General features: G+C 40.5%; 1 protein-coding gene across 1 annotated transcript in view; it reads right to left on the bottom strand.

The window, feature by feature from the left end:
• Positions 1 to 10707: 10707 nt before the first annotated feature.
• CUL3 (cullin 3) overlaps positions 10708 to 25039 on the bottom strand; it is a 56704-nt gene continuing 42372 nt past the window's right edge. The window contains exons 10-16 of the mRNA XM_082057116.1: positions 24484 to 24591; positions 21067 to 21191; positions 20644 to 20740; positions 19463 to 19597; positions 14268 to 14454; positions 12384 to 12529; positions 10708 to 11680 (exon numbers count right to left, since the gene is read on the bottom strand). Coding sequence (XP_081913242.1) covers positions 11549 to 11680; positions 12384 to 12529; positions 14268 to 14454; positions 19463 to 19597; positions 20644 to 20740; positions 21067 to 21191; positions 24484 to 24591 — 930 coding nt within the window. The 3' untranslated portion in view covers positions 10708 to 11548. The remainder of the gene's footprint in view (positions 11681 to 12383; positions 12530 to 14267; positions 14455 to 19462; positions 19598 to 20643; positions 20741 to 21066; positions 21192 to 24483; positions 24592 to 25039) is intronic.

Raw genomic sequence — 25039 nt, 5'->3', positions numbered from 1 at the left:
CCATTTTCTGTACAGAACTGTCGCTACTGCTGCCAGTATTTAAATCAACACTGGGGCCTCTGATGATGTATCCAGCTCTAATTCAGAGCAGCACATCTCTCTCTTGCTGACATACCAATTTCCCTCTCAAGCAGCCAAGCACACAAAGGAGTGGTTCACCATGCAGAAATCCCAGCATTAATAAGAATCTGTTATTCAAAACTCCAAAATAATTTTTTTTCAATATAACTCTAGCTTTATATTCAATTGAACAAAATCTCCAAGGTCTAGAGGTACAAGTAGCAGTGCCTTGGTTTCCTTTATGCAGAAGATCAATCTCATTTGCAGAAATACACATTCATGCTTTAAAACTGCACTGACACCAATGTACAATAAAAATTACAAAGCTGACTAGAAAATTACGAAAAATAAATTTCCGCTGACAAAGGCGAACCCACCCACACCACTTCCAAGCAAGCAACAACTGTTGGGACGGAGACAAAAAAGTCCAGCATTTGGACAATTGCAGGAAGAGAGTGAAGAGAGGAGGGCAAGTGCTCAAAACACTAAAATGCTCTAGATGAGCTCTGAACAAAACGATCTTACTAAAATATGGAAAAGGAAATGGTTCTTCATCTCTTTGTGACAGGGTAGGGGCAAGCAGTCATCTGCCTTCCTGCATGTGAGGAAAAGGGGAATTTGGCCTGCACAGGATAACACCAAAACTAAGGAAGTTCATGGTGGCTTGGTTTGTAGCTGGAAGCATGAGCTGCACTTCAGGGTCCCTGTTGTGGCAAGAGGCAATGCTGCTGGCACGGCAGAGGTGCTGGCACAGCCATGGTCCTGGGACAACACACCCCTGCGGTACCGCCCCAGGGGCAGGGAAAGGAGCAGAGACCAGTGAGAGTCAAAGGGGGTAAATATGAGTGAACACAAACACGGAGCAGGGGAAAAGCATCCTCACCCTGCGCACACAGCAGTGGGACCGTGGCCTGGTGGGGAGGGCTGAGCAGGCAGCTGGGTGAAAACAGCAGCCTGAAACAACGGTATTACTAGGGAAGGAATAGGGAGGGAAATGGAAAACATCATATAGCAACCTATAAATCCACAGCACATCTGTATCTTGAATAGTATATGTTGTTTCAGCTGCCCTTTAGAAAGATGGATATGCATATTTAGGGAGAAAGCAGGAGGAGGAAGACAGGAGTAATGGAAGAAGCAGCTTTGGTGAGAGGAACAAGCAGCTGAGGACCTTCAGCCTGGAGAAGGAACCATAGCAGGATACAGTATAAATACATAAGGTTATGAATGGCAGGAGGAAGCTAAAAGGGCAGTCCTAAGTTGAAGTACCTTCCCAAAAAGCAGCAAGGGAATCAACTGCAGATAGCAACAACCATTTCCAGGCAAGTGAGGAAACACTCCTCCACACATCACTAAGCCTCCCACAAGGCAACATGATACCAGAAGTTTATTGGGATTCAGCAGGTGACTGAGCACACGCAGGGATGTAGGATTTACCGCATTGCTAGGAGCTGGGCCACGAGTTCAGGGGCACGCTGCAATGCCTCTGAAAAGCCAGAGCATCTGTTTGCTCAGTCGCAGAGCACTTGCCCTCCCCTCCCACGAGCAGGGTCACCCCACTTGCACCTCCTTCCCTCCCCGGGGATCACCCTTGGGCTGCTCCTGCACCCCAGTCCCAGTACCCGCCCTCATTTCCCCTTCTCCCACGGAGCAGAGGATGCCGTCACTCCTCCACCGGCAAACCTTCCATTCTCACGAGCGCGAAGAGGGAGCGAGCGCTGGTGAGCGCTGCTTTCCCCATGCAGTCCCATCCATCACCACAGGCTTGCAGCTCTCGCCCCCCATTCCCACCTGAATCACATCAGCCCGGCTGTTTCAGATCCCATGGCGTCAGCAGCATCGTAATGAAGAAGATAAAATACCAGTAATGAGAATTCTCAAAAAGCAGCTGTAGAGAGTAAGGCCGGGCAAGCTGGGAGGAGTGGGGGTTAGGAGAGGATGCAGACACCACATCTCCCTCCAGCTCCCACTGTGAGGAGTGGGAGCTAAACTGGTTTCCAGATGGTCAGGTGCCTCCCACAGAGACTGCTGCAGGTGACCAGCATCTCCTGTGCAGAGCTGGGATCTGACACAGCTGCCACACATTTCAAGTGTCACCAAGTTTTACAACAGCTAAGAAACTGAACCTATGCACAAAAACAGCTGAATCCCAAGCCCTGCCACCATGCTGTGATTCCTTTGCGAGCAGCACACTTGCAGGGGTGGGACAGGGAAGCAGCCTCACCAGTGAGCTCTATCTGAAGGAGCTGCTTGCAGAACAGCGTTAGGCCCTGTTCTTGGACCCGTAGGCTCTCCAGCAGCTCCAGGTCAGGGGTAGCCAGCTCTGCTGTCAGAAGAAGCATGAGACGAACTGAACAGCAGCCTTACCTCGGCCCCTCCTCGGGGGGCATCCCCACCACCCTGGCTGAGCACCACCCAGCCAAGAAGTGCTCTGCTCCTCTTCCACTTCGCTTTGACATCTAAATATTGAGAGGGGAGGGCCCAAACCCAGGCTCCCCAACCTCAGACAAGGGTATTCTCATGCCCTCACTTTGTCTCTTGCCCCTCAAGACCTTGGGGTAAAGCCAGGATGCCACAGCCATCCCTTCCCTCACTGCCGAGCCTGGTGAGTTCAGACCTCCTCATCCATGACTTTTCTCAGAGACGGCAGGAAGCTCTCGGCTCCGAAAGGGATGGCTGTCACCAGAACAAAGTGCTGGCTTTCGCTGGATCTCATAAGGAAAGGGATGTGCCGGTTTCACTCCAATCCCCAAATGCAGTGAGTCCTTGCCTTCCTCTCCACTTCCCCTTCCCCCAGCTTTCCAGCCTGGCTGCCAAACGGAAAAGCACATTATTCATAGTGGCCTACTGAACACTCCAAGAAAGACTTCCTTAAGAGATCAGAAAAAGCAGCTCAATCTTATGTGAAAAGTCACTCTGATGAGAGGAGGGAGAAAAAAAAAAAGCAATCTGATATGGTACACAAAAAAATGTGTCAAAGCACCATTCCCATATGATAGTGACTGGCCACACAGGCTGCTGGGGTAGTCCAGCTTTGTGTCAGATCACCTGAGATACAAACATTTGTGTCTACCACCAATATATACGCTAGAGCAAACACTGCATAAAGTCTAAACATAAACAACTAACAAACACTTTATTGTGTGAAGCTTCAGAGAATATTATGTGCCGTGTGTTTAAAATCTTATGGAGGAAAGGCACAGCAAAATAATTAAAAATTCCTTTTCATAATGAAACCTTAGGATGTGCCTAGTCCTCCACAGTGCTTAGAGCCCTTCACTCTAGCTCACACCAACAAGACTGATGATGCATCACAGGATTGAATAAGTTCATAATAACTTCTGTAAGGAAGTTACATTATAAGGATTTAGGCTTTCTCTACTAGCACATAATTAACTTCAGAGAGACTGGGTATGAATTACCTCAGCATCTCAGGAGCAGGCCTCATTAAATCCATGCAATGTCTTGGGCTTACTAACTTTTGAAAGAATTTTTATTGTTGTTTTATGTCAGTCTCAAGATCTTCCTATAACAAGGACAAAAACACTAAATTAACCTGCTGGATGACAATTATCTACAAGATAGACAGTACTTAGACAAAAAAAATAATAATCAGGATTAAGGTCTTGAATACAATAAGCTTTTCAAACAGTTTGTCTCTTGCTCCAAACCTTGTGACTCCAGTTCATCATCACTTTGGAGGAAAGTAAAACCCCAATAACCAAAGGAGGAAAAAAATCATCTGACGTGGTTGCGTTTATTTAAGTGGACTTCTCTCCTGAATGGTTCTTATTTCTTCTTTTTAACCAGCTAACAAAGAGTAGGAATCCAGCAAGGATCTGTCAGCAGACACAGAAATACAGAGAGCTCCACCACACACAGCAAATCAGCATACAAGCACATACACACACACACACCCCCCAGAAACACGGGGCTGCAGGCTGTCCGAGCTGGGAGAGCCACCGGTGGGGCTGACCCACGGCTGCTGCAGGGACCCACAGCCCCGACCTGGCAGCAGCAGCGGCTGCAGCCTCTCCCAGCAATGGGACACGGTGAGGTGAGACCCCAGCTGTGGGGAACACTGAGCTGGGAGATGCACACACAAGATGGGGTTTCAAGACTCATGGGAGATAAAATGCAAACTAAAACAAGACAGGTTCCTCCTGACACTCATCTGAAGCAGCTGGGGAAACAGGCATCCTCACAGCAGCACAGCGCAGCATCAGAGGGACAACTGGGGTCAAACCACATTTTCCATGTACACTGAGTGACTCTATTTATGAAAGTAAAGCAAGTAAATTATCCTCAAGCAACACAGACTTTGGTGGAAGTGCAAGGCTGGGCAAGCAGCACCGAGACACAGAGATGAGGGAGATCACTGGCAATGGACCAAACCACAACTCATGTTAAAACTGCTGTAGACTTTGAGGCAATCAAACTTTTACCATTGGTACCTGAGTAATCTCTCAGGAAAAGGAGAGCCTAGACTGAGGACTGCGTTTCCAAATACATACTGACTTCAACAGGATCTTGGAAACCTGTTAAACTGGAGTCATTGCAGTGATACAAACCAGGCTGATATGACATCTTTGCAGAAACTCTTACACGGTTCAGGCCTCCGCAGTCAAGTTTCCACACTGATGGCTACCGGTGGCCTTGGCTGGCTGCAATGGGCGCACACTGCATACCCCAAAAGCTGTGAAATATGCTTTTTCCTTTATAGCTTCCTATCAGTAACAAATAGGTCATAAAAAGGCATAGCACATCCTTGCCTGGCTACAGACATCCCACAGCAGCCACACACACACAAAGTTCATGAGATGTGGCTTTATACAACCTGACTGAGGCAGCTTTTGTATTCAGCTCTAACCAAACCTGGCCTGTGTGTACTCAGCAAATTGAGGCACTTCTAGACAGATACAGATTCTTCCTCACTTTTCAGTTTAGTTAAAATATTTCAAAAAAACCCCAAAGCACTCCATACACACAAACCAAGATCCAGTAAACATCAGAAGCCAATAGGCTTCAATTAAAAACCCACCAGAAAAAGCAAACAGGCACATCTAATTGAAACAGAGACTTGCAGGGCCCCATGAAGTGTTTATTTAATCAGCTTACTTTTAGCTTTGTTGAAGACAACTCCAGGCAAAATTCTTGGAAGGCCAGCAGCAGATGCTGAGAAAAACTACACCCTACTGAGCATTAATAAGAGCAAATCACCAGGAGATGGTGAGCTCGCCAAGGAGTCCAAGCTCCAGCTTAAGGAACAAGTCAGACCTATGTGGTGTGAAGGCTTCTAATTACTCCCTTTCCTGAGGATAACCCTCCTGAGATACAAAGTAATACACCCCAAACTCTGATAAAAGAAATCACTCTTGGCCTGGATCCCACATTATGTTGGAATTGCAGATTTACATAATTAAGTTGATAACGAATGCTGTGACAGACAAAGCTGCAGGAGATTATTAGCTTCATCTCTACCAGAATTTCAAAAGCACAATATTCAAACATCAAACGAGTATTAGCAGAAGTGTTTCACAAGGTCTCAGAAACTCAGGGGGTACTGGGGTTTGGGGCATGCCCTGGCAAACTTTGCGAAGCAGCAGCTGCCCATGAACCCCAAGGCCATAGTAAAGCACTATCAGGCTCTGAAGTGGGATCACTTTGAGGACTTCAGGACTTCCCATTGTGATATTTTTCTCCCAAGAACAGGGCTGCTAAAGGCTATTCCTAAACAGTGAATGGAAGTTGCACCTACTGGTGGATCCCTCTTCCCTCCTCAAGCAAACAGGGGCACATGGCTCCCAGGCCACCATCTCTGCAGAAAACTTCCTTATCTTGGCTGCAGCTAATCGAGGTCAGCAGTCCCCCCCCCCAAAAAAAAAGAGGTGAACCAGGTCCATCTCTCCTAAACAGGAACAGGCCTTCTTGATTCAGGATGAACAGCTGCTGAGAGCAGGCAGGCCACATCAGGCTGCCTGGAGACCCAGGCAGACATTGCTGTGTCAGATACAGTCCCATCACACTTGAAAGATCTTCTTTGCAAGCAAAAAGCATGACAACAAAGGTCAGATTGTGTTTGGTATCAGAAGACCCAAGGACCAGAAGTATCTGCCTGGACCTCATGGCCTTAAGTCTGGCATGAGGCAGAAATATTATGCTGCAGAACCACAGTGTGTGAGTGTACTCCCCTAAACCAGCCAGGCTGTCCTTGAAAAACCTGGCTTCATTTCAAAGGTCATAAAAATAAAGAAATTCACCTTAGACATAAATACAATTATAAGCTCGTTAAAGCAAGAACCAATGCTGTGTTTTTCCACATACAGGATAATTATTAATACAATGTGATCACAACTGAGGCTCCAGGTACTAACCTCATGAGAATAACAAACGCTCAGCACAGCCCTGTGGCTTGGCAGCAGTGCCTTTGGGACGCGCTGCGGTCCCCCATGGATTCACACATCTGTGACGAGAGCACGGGCAGAGCCTCGTCTGTGTTGTGGGAACAATCACAGCATCACAACTTCTGAAGTTCAAAGCAGTTTTGTACTGCAGACTCTGCTTTGTTGTTGTTAAAAGGTATCTCTGGTAATACTCATTTCCTGCTGGAAGTCATCCAGGACACCACAAACCTACGGCCACATCTTAATACATGATGAATACAAGTTACTAAACCCTCGTTTTGTACAAGGTTTGACCAACGGCCCCACACCACGTGCCAGAATCTCAGAACAGGTTTTGCTCCAAGCAGTTCCCTTGTTCTCCCGGGTGATGTGCCTGCCTGCACGGCAGCCGACACACTGCGAAGACAGCAGACAGTCCCTCACTGAAAACGCGCCACTCTGCTGCCTAAACATTTATTTCCTGAGCGTGCACAATACACTGCACCACCTTTGCTTTAGCTTCAGTTTCTGACAGGTCAAACATTAACACTTGGCCAGCATTTGAAGGATAAGGCATACAAATTAAGTGAATTGCAGAGATATGTTGTTCAAAGAGGAAGAACAGAATAGTAGTCATTAAGGTTGGAGGGTTCCTCAGCATTTGTTGTACCTAGAATTCAAGTTAAGTTTTGAACAGCAGGAGAAAGAATAATTAATAAAACATCACTGCTGTGTGTTCAAATGTCATTTCTTTACCTATCCGTAAACTTCATGTTAATCTCAATGATATTAAACACATTAGCTCTCATGGGCTCTCTCCCCAGAGTTCCAGATTTGGAGGAGAAATGGAGAAAAGAGCAAGACCCTGACGGCATGGAGCAGTTCTATGAACTTGGCACATCCTGATGCCAACACAGCAGCAGCTGACTGCGCTAAGGGGTCTGGTCACACCAAACGTACGGACTGCAGCACACCTCGGGGAGCTGCTGCTCTGAAGGAGAACACCAAGCCCAAAGAACGTGAGCCAGCTTGCGCTGGTGCGGATGGCAGTGCCACACGCTGTCTACCACAGCTGTTTGCTAGGCAAGTAAAGGTGTGCCACTATTTTAAATCAAAACAGCACCTTTACATTAACGTTCACTTCTGCAATGCCAGACACAGGGTTAAAACATGGATAAAGCCAGATAAAAGATTTCAAATACTCAATCCAGTTTGTGGGCACACTCTATGAACACTTCCCTACACAATGAAAGACAGAAAAATAGGTGTATTACTCTCCTGTTCTTTTATCCAGCTTTCAGTTGGATAGAGTTCTGCATTTTATGAACTTTTCACATAACACATTCCAGAAGACAGAGGAGCCATTGAACTCATACTTCAGACATTGGTTATTCCATGTACTATTATTCAAGGTATCAAAATGAATATTAAGAGACATTGGAACTGGGTGCAGACACAAACAAGACGCCTCTCATGAGCCCTCCACTCTGGGAGCCCAGTTCTAGACTGTTAATGCTCCCTCTAATCCACAGGGGCTCTGAGGAATCAGGAGCTAACGATCAGAGTTTTAGATTAAGCTGTAAAGGTTGTGGTCAGTTTTGGACATAACACTGGAGGCCACCAATAGTTCCAGTTTTTGCTACCTTAGACAAAATAGGAACCACACCTCTGTGCAAGCTTATTGCCTAAACCATGCAACATGACAGGCTCTATTACCATATATATATATAGACATATATATATATATATATATATGCACCACCTATCAGGTACAGAACAATTTGTTTACAATACATATGAATAAAATACTTCAGTCATCCAGAATATTCAGTGCAATGCTTCTGGTTTTACAGGTTCAGAAAAATATATCTTATGGCAGCTGCCAATGCTCAATAAGCAAAAGTAATGAGAACAGGCAGTATTACATCGAAAGCTTTAGGGACAACAGGGCAAAGTTTGTGTTTCAGAAAGGGGGCGAGGAAAGACATTCCAGAGAAGAATATCTTCACATCCAAGATTCAGACCACTTCACAGACATGCTTAACATTCATTTCTTTTGTTGCAAATGGGGAAATTGTAGGGAGGGAGGGAGGAAGGGAGGGCAAATCAAAGCTGTAAAGGTAGCTAGCATTGCAAAGAGCAAGAACTAAATCAGGGATACATAGGATAAACTTATTCGTTATGATGGTAAATGAAGAGTACTCTCAACCCCTTAAAATAAACTTGTCTACAAGGAAAGTACATGCCTATGTATCTTTAAATAGCTATAAATCTCAAAACCCACTTTTAATTTTAAACATTCTAAATAATTAAACTCCATGTTTATTATGTTTTTACTGCATTTAACGGCACATTAACGTGAAGAAACCAAACTAATAATTACACTCATACATGTAACTACAATCCTACTGATGAAATTTTAACAAAATTACGAAGTGAAAATTAGGAAAGTAAGCAAAGTTAAGATTAGATAGGGCACAGCAGAATTCTACTATGGACTGTAAAATAAATCTCACTGATGTACACAGTGTAAAGGGACAAGCAAACTCACCTTAAGCAGAGTCCTAGTGATGTCTTGCTCTCTCTGACCAGCTTTCACATTCTCTGTCTTTAAATCCTCAGTATCATAGTCTTGTCATTCAATGGTAAAGAGCACATTTCCAAAAGGTGACTTCATCAGAAGTCCCTTCCTGAATAATTAGGGTCTTCAAAATTCTATCAAATTTAAAATGGAATCTACACTCTTAGTATTTGTTTCTGAAGATAGCCATCACCACCTGCTATTCTTTCAGCAAACACTCTTGCCCACACAGCTTGTAAAAAAACCAAACCTTAAACACATAATTACGCAGTCCTTCATGTAACATTCAGCCTCAGCACTTCAAAAGCCACCAGAGGTAGAAAGCTTTGGCTGATGCAGAGCCAACACCACTAAGGACAAAGTCCCCCTGTCATGGACAGCAACATTAATATTGCTATAAGCTTCCCAGGGAAAAAGTATGTGAATCTATTTCTCCCTGAAAAGCACATGGGAAAGCATTAGCATACAATTATCACAACACTCATGCTATTAAAAAATGAGCATAAAAGAAAGCCTTCATACTGATACGTGGAAGAAAGACTTATAATCTGAGGAAGATGTTTCTGATGACTTAAGACACAATTCAAACCCCAGATCTCATGCAACCTGTAGTTAGCATTGTTCAGTGGCCAAACAACAATTACACTCCTATTGAATAAAGTTTTGGGTATACTGGACAGAGACACACAAGTGTTTTAATAGCAGTCAGCAAATACATTTTTAGAATGGCTGATGGCCAAGCTCTTTTCTTTTGGGGCCAAATGTTGATGAACAATGTCAGGAAAGTCCCTCAGCCACCGCCTCTCTAATGACTTTCAAGCTACCCTGTGTGTGTTGGGGGTGTGCAGTAAACTTCAGTATATAGCTGCTTAAAAAAAGCTTCAGCATAGTCAAGCTGAAATACCACCCCAATTGCAGTCCCTCTCTTGAGATGAAACACCCTACTACTGAACAACAGCCAGGACTTGTATCTCACCCAGGTGGAGAGGGGCCAAACCGGGGACCCATTACGTAAAATACTCTCCAGCGGCACCACCACATTACAGCACCACCATGTATTTGTTTCATACAGCTCGTCAATAAATGCTCTGGCACTACCTTAATACTCTACAACCAAAGCTTTGTTGTTATTTCAGCTCCAGCTCTACATATCAGGAAGCCCAGCCCAACTGTATTTTTTTAGTATTTATGCATGCAATTAATGTGAACCAAGAAAAAAAATAGTTTTGAATTTAAAGAGAAAAATAGCTACTGCAGAGAAACCATCTAATATGTGCACTGGAATGTGAGAAATATTGTTTAATAACTCTGCAGTACAATGCACACCTCAAACAATTTCTAACTATGAGAATAATGATGCCGCTAAACCGCAATTTTTAATCTATTTTTGCAGCATGCTGACAAGAAGAAAAAATTTCCAAGGTAAGAACTAAACATTTCATTACAGTAACAATTTTTTATTGCATGTTTAAATGCCTTTTTAAAAACAAATAGTGCACGCTGGCTTCACTTTAATCTCCTGAAATATGCACTGATGATGGGAAGCCCTGGAGCTACAGATCCATCTGTGATGTTTATTAACAAAATATAATCCCAGTACATTTCCCCAGGGGACAGTATTTAATTCCAAAAGATTGTCAACCCTGTACTCTAACACACTTGAATTAGTTTGTGTACACTAAATCCATTTATTTTAAATTTATTTTGTCTACATTTAGTGAAATAAAAACATCGCCCTGTACAATCCACCATCAGCAGTGAGTACAACAGCAAAAAATATTATACAGTTTATACACACTAAAATCTTTTCCTTTTGCCTATAAAGAAACCAGAACAAACCTAATCAATATAGAGTTTAACTGAGAAGAACTCAAATTACAGAAGGGAAAGCCAAAATTATTATGGTCTTTCCTGAGCCCCCAGAAGTTCCTGATTCATGTTGCTGGAACAGTGAGTGCAGCTGGAAGAGTGAAACATGCTCAAGTTGTCTTCTTGGGTCTTCAAAAAATTACCAAATATTTAAATTAAACATGGCTAGTTAAAAAAACATTTGAAGCAGAGTAATATAACTGGGAATTTTGCCTTACCAGTTGTGGTTTCTTCTAAACCCAACTTATACAATGCGCGAAGTGCTAAGCAACACTACAGAAACACATTTACATCAACACTGAAGATCTGGGGAAATGAAATTCCAACAATTTTATTTTTTTTAAATGAGCTGTATTTTCTAAATTTGTTTTTATTTTTCTGTTTTCATACAGTATTGAAAACAAACGCGGCACATTCACATTTTCCCGAAGAATTGTAAGGATGATCTCTACAGGAATAACGTTGAAAAGCCTGAAGCTCAATCAATTGATGTTGAAAACTCTCAAAAGGAGTAAAAGGCTGGATCTGAATGGTCTAGAACATGTATTGTAATTGAATAGAAGAGATGGTCGTCTTAATATTAATGATTTAAAAGAACTTCCCAGTTCATGCGAAGAGTATAGTCCAAGAATAAGTCAAATTTTCTGAACACATTTTATGCTACGTAAGTGTATACTTTGCGATCCTCAGGTGTTCGTGCCAAATATTCTCTCTCAATAAGTCCTTCAATACGTTTTTTAATAACAACTGGACTTGGTAAGAATCGGGCCTTCAGCTGCTGGGTTACCTAAAACACAAGATCAAAACCAACGATATAAGATCACAGGGTAAGTAATGTCATTGAGTATCCTAACTGACCCAAATAATCAGAAAAATATATTTAGACAGGGCTGGCTACAAGCATGAAGCCCAAGAAGCAGGCTGCAAAATTCTCAGAGTTCCCCCCCACCTGCAACTGCTTGCTCATTTTTGGGTAGGATTCTAAGTACTGGCCCTCCACAGAGGCACAGCCACAACCTGACAATCCTCTCCATTTCACAGCCCTAAGGGAGTTCCAGAGCAGAAAACATGTACTAGTCCTGATGCTGTCAGAACTCGGGGGTTAAGAGCAGCAGGACTCTCTCTCTCTGCTAAAAGCTCAAATCTCTCAAACCTGGACCCAACAGTCAGTAACATGATCAAAGCACAAAGTAATTCATGTTAAGTACAGTGGTTTTTGTTGCCAACTGTTATTTCAAGGAATTTGATAATATCATAATAGCGCTAAAAGGAGGAAGGAAAATTAGATATACCCGTGAGTACATTCTAAGCTGAAGGATAAGGATTTACAAGTCTTCAGATACACGGGGAGAAAAAAAAGGGATGGATTAAATATGGCATCTCTCAAAAGCCTTTCAGAATCATGTTAGTGAGAACTCTGTAACTTTCATTATCAAAAGAAAAAGCAAAAAGACTCCCCAAGCCCATATCAAAACTATGTACAAGTATACCTCTGCTACTAGCACATTGTGTTGCATCTTCTTTCTAGATTTCATTATCCGAACTATAGCAGCTTCTATCTCATGTTTTCTGTCATCATCTACTTTCTGCCTTGTTTCTTTCCTTTCTGGATCAGATTCTCCTTGTTTGGCAGCAACTTAAAGAAAGAGAAGGTAAAGTATGTTAGCAAAATTAAAATTAATTTCATTCTGTAAGAGTTAGTTTCACTGCTTATTTCATCTAAACATCAAGTTATATTTTCCTGAGTTTTGACATTCTCAAACTTGATTTTTTTTTTTTTTTTTTTTTAATGAAAAGGAACCATGAGAACACATTAACACTTTTTGGCATATTTTCATAGCAACTGACAAGGTAACAATCTGTTATTTAATTATTGCCGTGTTCAAATTTGAACAGTACTCAAATCTGCTTACAGGCACCACCAACCCCCACACTCCTGTTAAACATTTTTCTCTTTAATATAGCAAATAATCCATTAATTAAATTAGAAAAACAATTGAAAATTTACTTCGCAAACTAGCTAAATACTTTAAAAGTTCACCAATCAGAAGAAATAGTCCAACTTTATCCTCTCCAACTCAATTACATTCTTTGTATTTGGTTCTCCTGTTCATGCTTTATTCTGCACTTACGTCTAGCTCTTCTTAACCCTGTCACCCAACCATTGTTATAACCAAGCCCATCTCCCACACAGCTATACCACTTTCCCCCACTTCACTCAAAAGCCCCAAGTTTTTATCAGTTTTAAAGAGATACGTGTAACAAGTCTGCTGTGTAAGGTATCAACATAAAACGACAAGTACCAAATTTGCTCTAAATCCACCTTAAACCCCAAGTCATATTCACTATTCACAGACATTTGTTAAGTGGAAACAAAAGAGCAGAATTCCACTAAACCTCACACAGCTGTCACAAAATTTACTTTCATTAGGCCAGGGAAGTGCCTTGTGCCCTAATCAGGGGGTTCTCAACACCCTCACTTGGCTGCTGCGCTCCTGCTCACCAGCAACATTCTCCAGACACGGGAAATGTGTGGCCACCTCAGCAACCTGCATGGCCAGGAACAGCGCGGCCAGCCCCCGTGCAGAGGGACACACGCCATGTCGCGTCTGTAGGTACCACTGGGTTTTACACGCTGACATCCCAGGACACAGCGTGCTGCACAGAAGCCCAACAAGTTATATTATGTGCAATGAGCATGTGAATTACCAACATCACACTTAAAACCCTGACAGTGATGCTGTGTATTTTATGTACTGAGATCTGCAAAGTCAGAAAATATTTTTAGATGTTCTACAAACTGATCTTCCAAAAAACTCCATGAGCTGCATCCACAGCAATGCTACAACTCAGAAATTATTTCCAGAGAGCTTTCTAGACAAAAGGCGCCAATGTTACTTCTGCATAATACAAACCAGCTATGAGCTAGTGAAGTGGTATTGCACTCATCAGCTTCTCTTATTTGTTAAACCCAAATCATTGCCCAAAACAATTACAGCTAGCTGGCACTTGGAAATGGCTGTTGTATCATCAGCTACAAACAACACCCAATTTCACAGCAGTATAGCAACTTATAAGGCAATTTTCCTATTTCTCAATCAATTAATAGCATATTTTTAATTTTACAATTTAGTTTGAATTTTATTTCTCTTTCAACACCTCCTTTTAAGATATGATAATTTTTGTAAAGTAAAAGGCTTAAGTGTGACTTCCACACTTTTCTCAGTATTTAAGTTTTCATTTTGATGCAACTAATCATCAACAAAAGGTGTGTTGCTCCCTTTTACTTTTATGAACATAAATCGTGCAAAAGATAATTTGACATTTTAAGGCAGTTTTGGGACTGCAAGAGAGTAAATATAAAGCTCACTTACCCGTCTGAATCTTGACTCTGTGTAGTTTAGACGTGAACTGATCATTCACTGTAAATATATGACCATTATCTATTTCTTTTGATTTAGGTTCTTTTGTGAGAACACGCTGTGTCGGTTTGCCACATGCAAGGGACTGTAGGGCTCTAACCAGTTCTCTTTCGGGGATATCAGTTTCTTGTTGAATTTCCTAAAGAAAAAAATACCTTGCTTAGTTTATGGCTATGGCAGAAGTAAGTATCATATTTTGCAAACAACAGCACTGTTTGCTTAAATGTCCACCTTCAAGGAATACAAAATACTACTGAGAGCTGTGGGGCTCAAAATGTTCAAATTCATTCAGCAGCAAAGTCTCAATATGTACTATGCAAAACGATCCACCTGGGTCCATGTACAGACAGTGAATTCTGTCAAGTAAATAGTCATCATGATCTCAAAATAGAAGAACGAATAACCAGCTGTCTCATTTCACTGCTATTTTTGAGAAGGCTGAAAGGATTTGTTCACCGTTTGCAGAATAGAGCGAAACCAAACCTTCTGAGCAACTCAAGTGATGGAAAACATCCACGATGTCCATGAGCATTCCTGATGGAAATCTGCGTAAATGCTTTTGCATTCAGCAGTACTGCTGAAAATAAAATCGTTACAAACCGGAACAAACAAGGTCTAGTTTCACCGTAACACAGCAAGACTCTAGATTAATTACACCTCGTTTCTGAAACTATTTACTATTGGCTGGGACTTCTCCAGGTGAAATAAAAAAACCCCACATCATAGTGCAAACATATGAACTTTGAAGAAGAATGTTTGTAAAAACATGTACATAACTTGTTACACCTCTGTCAGCACTTGAAGAGTTCAGCTGAGAGCTGTGTGTTAGGTAAGCCACCAGTGATCATCAGTTGGTAACGCAAATTATACTGGATGCAGAACGATGTCTTAACATGCTCCAGGAGTAGGTCAACTATCGCCGTTTCCTCAAACGTAACTTGTTTACTGAGCTCCCGTTCACTGTAAGTTCATTTTAGTCTTATCTCTATTTTCTTCCCTTTTCTATTAATAGTTTGAGGAAACTGCAGACATTGTTGATTTCACATTCCCATTTAGACTCTTGAGGGACCTCTAGCAGCTAAAGATTAAAACTACTGAATAGAAAAATAAACCTCACAGACAGTAACTGCCCACAAGAGCTGCCACTTTCTCAGCTTCCCCACCTTCGGTTCCAAGAGCAATATCAAGCTCTTACACTGTCCACAGAAATTCCTAAATCTCAGGGCACGTAAGTCAAACTGACAACCTTCAAGCTAAAAGCGGCAGTAACTACTCCCAGTGATTGAAATGTTGAGATCTGTAAAGAACTGTAAAGAACTTGTTAAAAGTTCTTTAAACACTGACCAGAAAAATTAAACTTCAGAGTACAACAAAGTTCTATTATATGATATTATTTCTTGAGTGTACTCAAGTTCTTTAAAAAAAAAAAAAAAAAAATCAATCCAGAAAAAAGCCACTCTTCAGTGGTCATCCAACACTGACAACATGCAATAACAACAATTTGGCTGTACTGGTCTCTATGCAGACTCTGTCATTAATTCCAGTGCATCTCATACACAACATCTCACTGGCAGGACTCAGAATATGCCCTACTTTTCAACTACGGACCCAACATTACACGTACAACGTTTATGTGAAATCATGTGAAATTGTGTTTCACGCAAGTTTAAATACATTTGAAAAAAAAAAAAACTTTACCTCGTTCAAATGAAAGTCTAAAATTAAAAAAATATATCAGAATTTTTGGTACCTACTGCTTATGGATGACTGGGTAATAATAAAGCATTCTTAAACTTAGGAGTATTCTTAGCATAATACATTCAGAAATATTCATCCTATTTGAAGCTGTGTATCCACATACTTCATCTATTTGCTAGTACCAAAAGGCCTCTTCCCAAGCAGCTCACAGAAATTGACCATTTCTTCATTTGTTGCTTTATTTAGACACAGCTGTCACCTTCACACATTTTTTCCCAGATACAGCACAGAGTACTACTAAAAAAAACAAAAACAAAAACAAACCTCTATAATCCTTTACATGGTCACAATGGAAAGTCTCATTGAAATGGATTATTCAGCATAAATTGAACAAACCAAAGAAAGGTGACACTTAAGATTTTAGGACTTGGGTAAATGTAAAGCCCAAATCCAGATTATGAATGATGTAATGCCTGTGACATGCAGGTTCCCAAACTCTGATTTTTGTTCAGCACCTAAAGTTAATCCTTTCAAAACTGAATCACCTCTACAGGGAAATAAATCTACTCTACTTCTGACGAAAGTAAAACAAAGAGCTAAAATGGAATTAGATTTTTTTTTTTAAGCTAAACATCCTTATACTAACCACTATGTATTTCTGTGTTTATTTTACCTCACTCTGTAGGATTCCAACTCAGCCACTAACGTATGTGAACCATTTGGGTTTCAGAATTTATAAGCCAACATTAAAATAAGAACCACAGAAAGAGCTGCACTGCACTGTGCTGCCTCAGAAGAATGCAAAAACTTCAAGTTGGATATAAAAGTGTAGCTATGAATGTAAATGGGGAATAACAGATGTTCCTGTGCTCTTTTTCCTTCAGTCTGTGACATATCATTTTTCTAAACATATTTTTATATAGACGTTTGATGCAACAGCGAAAAATGTGTACTTTTTTCCCCCATTTCCAAAAATGACTTATTTTAAAGATCATACTAGCCGTGCACAACAGCAGTACCAATTACACAATCTTAGTTCTAAAAATATTACCAAGTGACCTGTACCCAGAGGCTACAAAACACATTATTCTAGTCATGGAACTGTCTCTATCCAGTTCTATACATGGAAAAGTTTATTAGAAGGAAAATGTACAGAATCCAACTTGTATGCCTTCCAAAGCAGAGATCAGTGAAAGAGGAAACAGGTAAACCAGTTTTAAGTTCTAATCTCTCATTTTTGTGGCATTATTCAGTAACTGCTACTAGAGCCACGTGTGTATTTCCTGTTTGTAAAATCTAAAGAAAGAAACAAAAATTTTCCCCTTATTTTTGATGTCATCATTAAAATATTGAGATTTCACCTTTTAAAATAGTGAGATGTACTGTAAACTAAACTAAAAATATGCTGAGTATTAGATGAGACTTGATTAGAAGAAATCAAATTCTTTGTAAAACTTAGCATTCTTTGAAGCCATGTATGAAGATCCTTCCTCTTAGATTCAAGTAGCAGTAACCTAGACCTATATGGTCACCAATACTTCTGCATATGTAAATAAAATGTTGCTGTATAGGGATACAATAAATTCGTTTTTGTGAAAGAATTTTGCTATACAATAATTCTTTAAGTTTCTGTAGCATCTTATGCATAATTTTTACGTCATCATTATCCTGTTTTTCTCTCAATATCATGGCTTAATAGCTAGTAAGATTATTGTGAAGATCTTGTCAAATTTACACTTAAAAAAATCACACTAAACACAAAACCAAACAGCGAAGTCTGTTCAGCTGTGAAGGCAACTTCAATTTAATCTGTTCAGCTGTGAATCTACAGGAACACTTGTATATCAGACAGTTTTATGCCTACACAAACACACACCGCAAGTCCTCGCTCATGCTATATTGCAGTAAAAGTACTAACTTGATGTGACAGAGAAGTAATAGTTGCACAGCACTCAGCAATTAATCATGATATCCAGTAATCAATGAACAAAGATAAAATTCATTCTACTCTTAAGTTTTCACAAGCTTTCCTGGCTGGAGTCAAAGACAACTCCCACACACTTCACCAAAGAAACCAAACAAAACAAATACGCCTTCTCGATGCTTTAGTTACAGTGGGACACAAAGTAAGAGTTTAAGAACTCCCAAACCAGAAATAAACAAGACATACACAACCTAAAAGCACGCGGACATATTTATCATCTGGTCTTGGTAAAACAAACTGTAACTTAGAGCCTATATTAAAAGTTATATTTTTCACTGCTCTACTGAGTATTATTTATTCATATACGGGTAAGGCTCTACTACTCAATAAAGCCTACAATTCTGTGGAATAAGGTAGCCACCAACCCACCAGCCCAGTTTCATCACCAACTTCCAAAAAAAAAAAAAAAAAAAAAAAAAAAAAAAAGCTGTTAAGTTTCCTTTTTTTTCCATCCTCCTCCAAGTATTCTGCAGATAAAGTGCTCAAAGCCGTAATGCTCCTGCAATAGATTTCACAACACACAGGACTTTCTGTGCTCTAAAATAATCTTTTTTTGAACTGTGAATAGTTTGTTAAGATCCTCTTATCAAACCCTGCCTTCCTTAACCCCAACTGAGATCATTTCAAAGAAACATTCTTTATTAACAGGCTAGAAGTAAGCCAAATAAGTTGAAAACAAAATCCAAACAAAAAGGCAAATGATTACTATGCATAACACAGTCAAAAGTGGATGAGAAAACCTGGAAATACGCTCAGTTTTAAACTGCACCCATTCTGCTTTTCAAGGCTGCCACTGCCCTCTCAAACAGAAGATAATGTCTAAATTGACAATGTCAATGACAATTGATAATGTCTTAATTGACAATAATAATACAATGTTCAAACCTCCTAGCACAGTCCTCCTCCACTCCTAAAGCCTTCGTCATCACCTGTCAGCTCACCACTTGGACCTTTCGCAGCCATGTCCATGTAGTTGCCTTGTTAATAATTTATCTGGTCCTTCTTCATTGGCCTTTGTGGCTCACCAGCTCAGAGAAAGGACAAAAGTTCTCTGATTCATCCTACAGCTCACTCCAGCCTGCCAATCTAAGCACTTCAGTGTTTAAGAAGCCGAGATACAAACTCTTCTCCTCCACCCTTCGGACTCTAAATCCAGTGTCTCAAAGATAAAATGAGCAAATGGAGCCACCTGCTGCATTCCAGCTTCAGCTTTTCAATAGCTCTATGGCCTAGGAATAACCACACTCACAACTCTTCAACACTTCTGAAAACTTCTGTTCCCAAACAATTTCCTCCCCCAGGATTGCTTCCCAGGTGCATTGCTAATGATCTACTTCCAGTATTATCGGCCTGATCCACACTCAAACAGAATGAGAGGCACCTGATCATGAAAAGTCTGTTCACACCGGCAATTAAGTGCATGAAACAGTTATTTGAAGTCAGGTGAGAAAACCACAACACTTACCTCAAATGTATATTTTTCTCTGTTGTTAAAGAGCATTAATATCGTCATCTGGAAAGTGGAGACTTGCAATATGTGCTTCCGTGTATTTAAGCCAGTTACCTGGGCACCTCCTACGCCAACCTCTGAGCCATCTTCCTATTTTAAAATTGCAAAACTACTATTAGATTATTTTCCACTGCAAAATATTTTACCTCGGCAAGATTGAAATACATATATCAAGCAGATCAGTCTACACAACCAATAGAACAGCACTCGCCTGGTGGCATACACAGAATTGTCTCTCCAGTATCTGCCCCAGAGTCCTGGGGTGGCTGAGGTTGGAGGCAGCTCTGCAGGCCCCACGGTGCAGCGCCCACTCAGCCCAGCCTTCTGAGCAGGATGTTCAGTGCTGTGTCCACTCCACAGCACTGGGTCCACTCCTTGGAAAATTTCCAAGGGTGGAGACTCCACCATTTCTCCAGCCCCTGTTCCACTACTTGCCCACCCTCCTGTTTTCTCACTCTTATCTTTAAAATTACCAAAATATTTATCCTACAGTAATACAATTTTAATATCCTCTCAAGTGCATGTTATTTATACTTTGTGTTATGAAGAGTTCTGTTTTCATTTTGCATTTCCTCTATGTTCCCAAGCATCATGCCATTACTACCTCTAGTTTAGCACTTTAGAACTGGTCTAAATCATTAACGAACTGTTTTCTCGTATACATAAACATTAAGCATTGTACTTCTATAAACTACTAAAATCCTCATGTTTGAAAAAGTTTTGTCTACATTGCTAGCACTCTGCATATGAAAAGCAGGCTAAACTTGGCTTAACAATACTTTTTCACAGTAACAAAAATTATTCTAAAGCTTCATTTCACTTTTGACGGAGTCACAGTCAAAAAAGCCCCAAAGCACTCAAAGCACTGAGATCGCTTCAAGATCAAAATTACTGCTTTTCTACGAGGTAGCAAAGAGATGATGCTGAGTAATGCATTCAAATTAGATTTAGAGGGGAAAAAAGTCAAAACAAAACTGCTACAAAGGAATAATCAGACTAGAAAGCCAATGGAAAGCACCTTATTCTCATACTATCGATGGGTAAGCTTTTATTTTACAAAATTCTGAAGTTATTAAAAGCATGCATTTGCTTACTTTGTAAAAATGCTGCATTGTTTTTTAATCTCGATACTTTACCTTTTTAACAGGTCCGTAGAAAGTAGCATTGAGATCTGCCGAACCCATATGATGCTGGAGTGTCAGCTGTCGCCCACTATGTTTGGCTAAATAAAATCTGTAATACAGTTGAATTGAAAACTTAATACATAGTTCACATTATATAGCTAAGAGAAAACTGCTTTAAACAGTTACACAGACTTTGCATAGCCATTGAGGATTAAGAAACTTCTAACTTTTGCTTTTTGAAAACATTAACTCTTGTTAGAATTCCACCTAGAAGCTCCCAAAAACTCAAGCCTCACAACATGGTGACTGTATTCTCTAATTTTCACATGAACTGCTGAAGCACAGCATGCCAGCATGTCTTTAAGAGCAAAACACCTCTAAGTTTAGAAAGTTTCTTCTTAAAACCTCTACCTAAAAGTCTGCTTCAATACATACCTTCTAAATATTTCAAAAGCATGTCTGGGAGCTGGAGGGATGTTGCACTTTGGTGTGGCTGACTGAGTAGGCCAATAACCTGTTGTGAGGACCCGCACTGTAAGATCAACACCACCTAATGAGACCTAAGGACAATTGGAAGAAAACATATGTTATTTTAAAACAGGACTGCATTTCACCACTTTTCTCTATCAGTGTAGAATACATAGAATTTTCACAGGCTAAGAAAAAAGACAGACATAAATCTATAAACATTATTGTAACAAAGCCAGACATTAATTCATCACTATCAGAGTAGATGGTATGGCAAAAATCCTCCATGTTACTGCCCTCAGGCATTTAAGAGTGCATAGAATTTAACAAAATAAATTCTTAGCGAAGAATTAAAAGTCTGATCATAAACAGAACTCATATGTAACAATTCTTTCTAAACGGGTTTTTGACAACATACAGTAAAGCCAGGTTGCTAAACATATCACTTTCAAAATAACTGTTTAAAAATTTACTCTCTGCTTCCAGAAAGTAAATACTGAATATCTAATGTTAAACCATAAGGAGCTTTTCCTGCAATTTACCTCTGGACTGCAATGTAAACAGTTGCTTTTACACACACAACCAAGCCACTTCCCCTAAACATCACCGTTCCTATAAATATTCAGCATTGGTCAGAAAACATTCCACAACTGATGTTGTGCTGATCTATAAAGTAATTGTGTCAGTAGGTGATAAACATCTTGCTACCAGTGAGGCATAATCCTTACTAGGTATCTCAACTAAGCTGGATATTATTAAACTTAAAACTGACTACTTTCAGCTGTAGGAGGTATAACTAACACCTTCAAAGAACACACATTACAGACACAAAAAAACAAAGCATACTATATGCAACTTGTTATAAACCTCCTACATAGAATTAAAGCACATTACATTTTAGAAGGTCAAAACCTGTCATATGAACTCAGAAACTTCCACTGCTAAATAGCAGAGTAGCATTCCATGCACTATGGAAGTGTTTTTGTATCGTGCGTGTTGAATGCCTGCGTGCGTCAATAAACTTGGGTCTAGAAAACTCCTGAAAAATCCAGACAGAGCAGTGACAGGCTACTCATACAGAAATCCCTTTGATTGAATTTCATTAAGGTTTAAGAGGAGCAATTCACTAAGGTATGTAAATACCCAAATAAAGGTTATTCTGTAGCAAATATTACTGCCATTTAGACAAAGAAACAGCCATTTAGACAAAGAAAACTAGATAATCTGTGACTCACTTAAAAAACCACAAGCTTCAACAGCTTTCCCCCTCCAGCCAAAGTGCAGGAAAAGGCCATCAATGCAGGCAGAAAGATACAGAAAACACCTTTACTTGGAACTGAAATATCTCAGTTGAGATAGCAACCATTGCCCAAATTATTTTGGTCTTCGCCAGATCAGAATATAGCATTTAGAATACCTCACATCACACGTTATACGCAACACTGAGCAGTTTGTCACTTGAGAAGTTTTGGAAGCACTTTATGTCTTTTCAGCATAAAAATGGTATGACCTAATGGAAAGTGCCCTGAAGGGATCTAATCTGTACAAAACCCCAACAAACTGAAGTTTCAGGATCACAGCTGTAGGAATTAATCATAATGAATTAGCTTGGACTTTCCCTAGTGCTGAGCTTTCCACTTACTGGTGGCAAACCAACCATCTACATGGTCCTTGGTACTACCTGTATCTCTGGATATGGGATCCAGCAGGGGTAGGATTATTTAGAGAAGAGTAGACACTTGACTCCTCTAGGAGGCACCATACATAACCAAGGTACACAAATTGCTTAAAAAGGAGTAGAATGGGCTACTTCATATAAAACAGTATCACCAGCACGTTGACAGTAACATAAAAAAACCCCAAAATCTTCATGTTTTTATTTCCTCTCAAACATTACTGACACTAATAGAAATATATACACTTCCACAATAAATAAATATTCTAGAAATGTCATTAAAAGGCCATGATTAGGCTGGCCAAAAGGCAACCACCAAGCAAACTGCTGCTTCTTTGTCAAAAAAAAGAAGTAGTTTCAAATAAGGCCTAGCAGAATATTTATTAACATTTTAAATTCTTGTTATTAGCTGTACATAGCTAGTAAGAAGAGAGACATCACTTATTAACTCACCTAGTGCAAAACTGTCATGTAAAGTACATGAACTTTTAACACTAAAACCCCTCATGTACGAGTCCCACATACCACCTATAAAAATGGGGATCCTCTAATGTATTTTTCTTGAAATTAATATTTCAAGCATTCTAGAAAAAAATCATTATTAACCTCTAAAGAAAAAGAGCAGTAGTAATGCTGCCTGTCCACAAACACCTTTATACGTATCCATATCCTCTAGAACCTCTTCTGAAACCATTCTGAGAACATCCTGTTCTTTCACTCCTGGTGATTCACAGTATTCTGATGGGGAAGATCTCAGCCAAGCACTTCAAGACAGCAAAGATTTTGTATCACCTTGCACACCCAGGGACACTGGACAGAGTACATCCATGAAGATATTCCTGGCATTCAGATTTCTAAAAGCGATTCAGACATGCTTGACATACTTGCCTGCAGACAAGGAACTACTTGGATGTTTGTTATATATTAAATGCTACTGAGTATCAGCACAGAAAAAAGGTGTTTAGAGCAAACTGATACCTCAAAACAGAAGCAATCTCTCCCCTAAGTAATATTCCAGAGGTCCACTACACACCAAGGTATGACACTTCCAGTTAAATCCATATTTGGCAATTGGAATAAAATGGGATTTCTGCTTTTACTAAAGCCATTAACTGCACCAGGAAAGTTACACCAGAGATGGTGTGTTTTTCAAAGCATGCAATATTTTTATTGCTGGTAGCATAAAGTACAGGTCGCAATGAAGATTAAAAAATAAGACGGCATTTTGGGAACGCACATGAAAGTGGGCAGGCGGCCCCAGGAGCACGGGCACAGGTGGGCACAGCCGGGCACGCACATCTGGGCACAGCAGACCGGCAGAGCTGGGCTCGGCAGATCGGCACAGCCGGGCACAGCTGGGCGGCGAGAGCGGGAGCAGCGCGCCGCCTGGCGGCCGCGGGCGGGCGAGGCGGCAGCCGGGCCCTCTGGGCAGAGGGCAGGTAGCAGAGAAGCTGACCCAGGATTTCAGGGAATGAAGTTGGCACCACTCAAACTGCAGATCGAGCTTCCAACTGCATTCTCTATTTCAGGAAATGCTCGCAAATTCCATACGATAAGTAACACAGTAAAATAAATCTAATTTGAGCATGCTAACAAAATCCTTCCTTCCACAGGCGTGTACTGACAAATTAAAAATCACAAACCTTGATACAGGCCTAGGGTTTGTACTACAGTAAAAGGACGAGCACACAAACCCCCAACGTTCTTACCCCGGTTGCCTGAAGATGTTGCCTGAACTCATCCATCGTCGTGTTTGAGATGCTCATGTCCCTGAACATTCCTTCCAGTTTAGACGTGAACTGACATCCACATTCGGTCTAAAAACACACAAAATAACCTGTTGTGCCAGCACTATGAAAAGAGAACTTGTGATATGTGAACTGCAAGACTAAGTTAGTTTATAAATGTCACAGAAATGATATTTTGGTACGTTTGGTTACTGGGATTCCCATTTGCATTACCTTCAAAACTTACTGTAAGTTTCATATTCCATATAAGGATCTAATCCTACACATACCAAAACTTGTTTTCCTTCTGCATTATTGTATTTTCACTTTCTTTTTATCTTCCTATCTTAAAAAAAATATCTGTGAAAGCTTATCAGATCAAGGCACACACCTTCACCTGCTTTTTAGCATGATGCCATAAAAGGAAATAAACATTATTTGTATTAAAAAATAAACAAAAAAACCCTAAAGCAAACAACCCTGTTGTCCTAAGAATGTATAATTTTGAAGATTTACTGCAGATTACCAAGTGAGATTA

The sequence above is a fragment of the Streptopelia decaocto genome (assembly GCF_964273445.1).
Source record: "Streptopelia decaocto genome assembly, chromosome: 6".
Classification (NCBI taxonomy): domain Eukaryota; kingdom Metazoa; phylum Chordata; class Aves; order Columbiformes; family Columbidae; genus Streptopelia; species Streptopelia decaocto.
The sequence above is the reverse complement of the archived record's forward strand: the minus strand, read 5'-3'. Positions and strand labels throughout refer to the sequence as shown.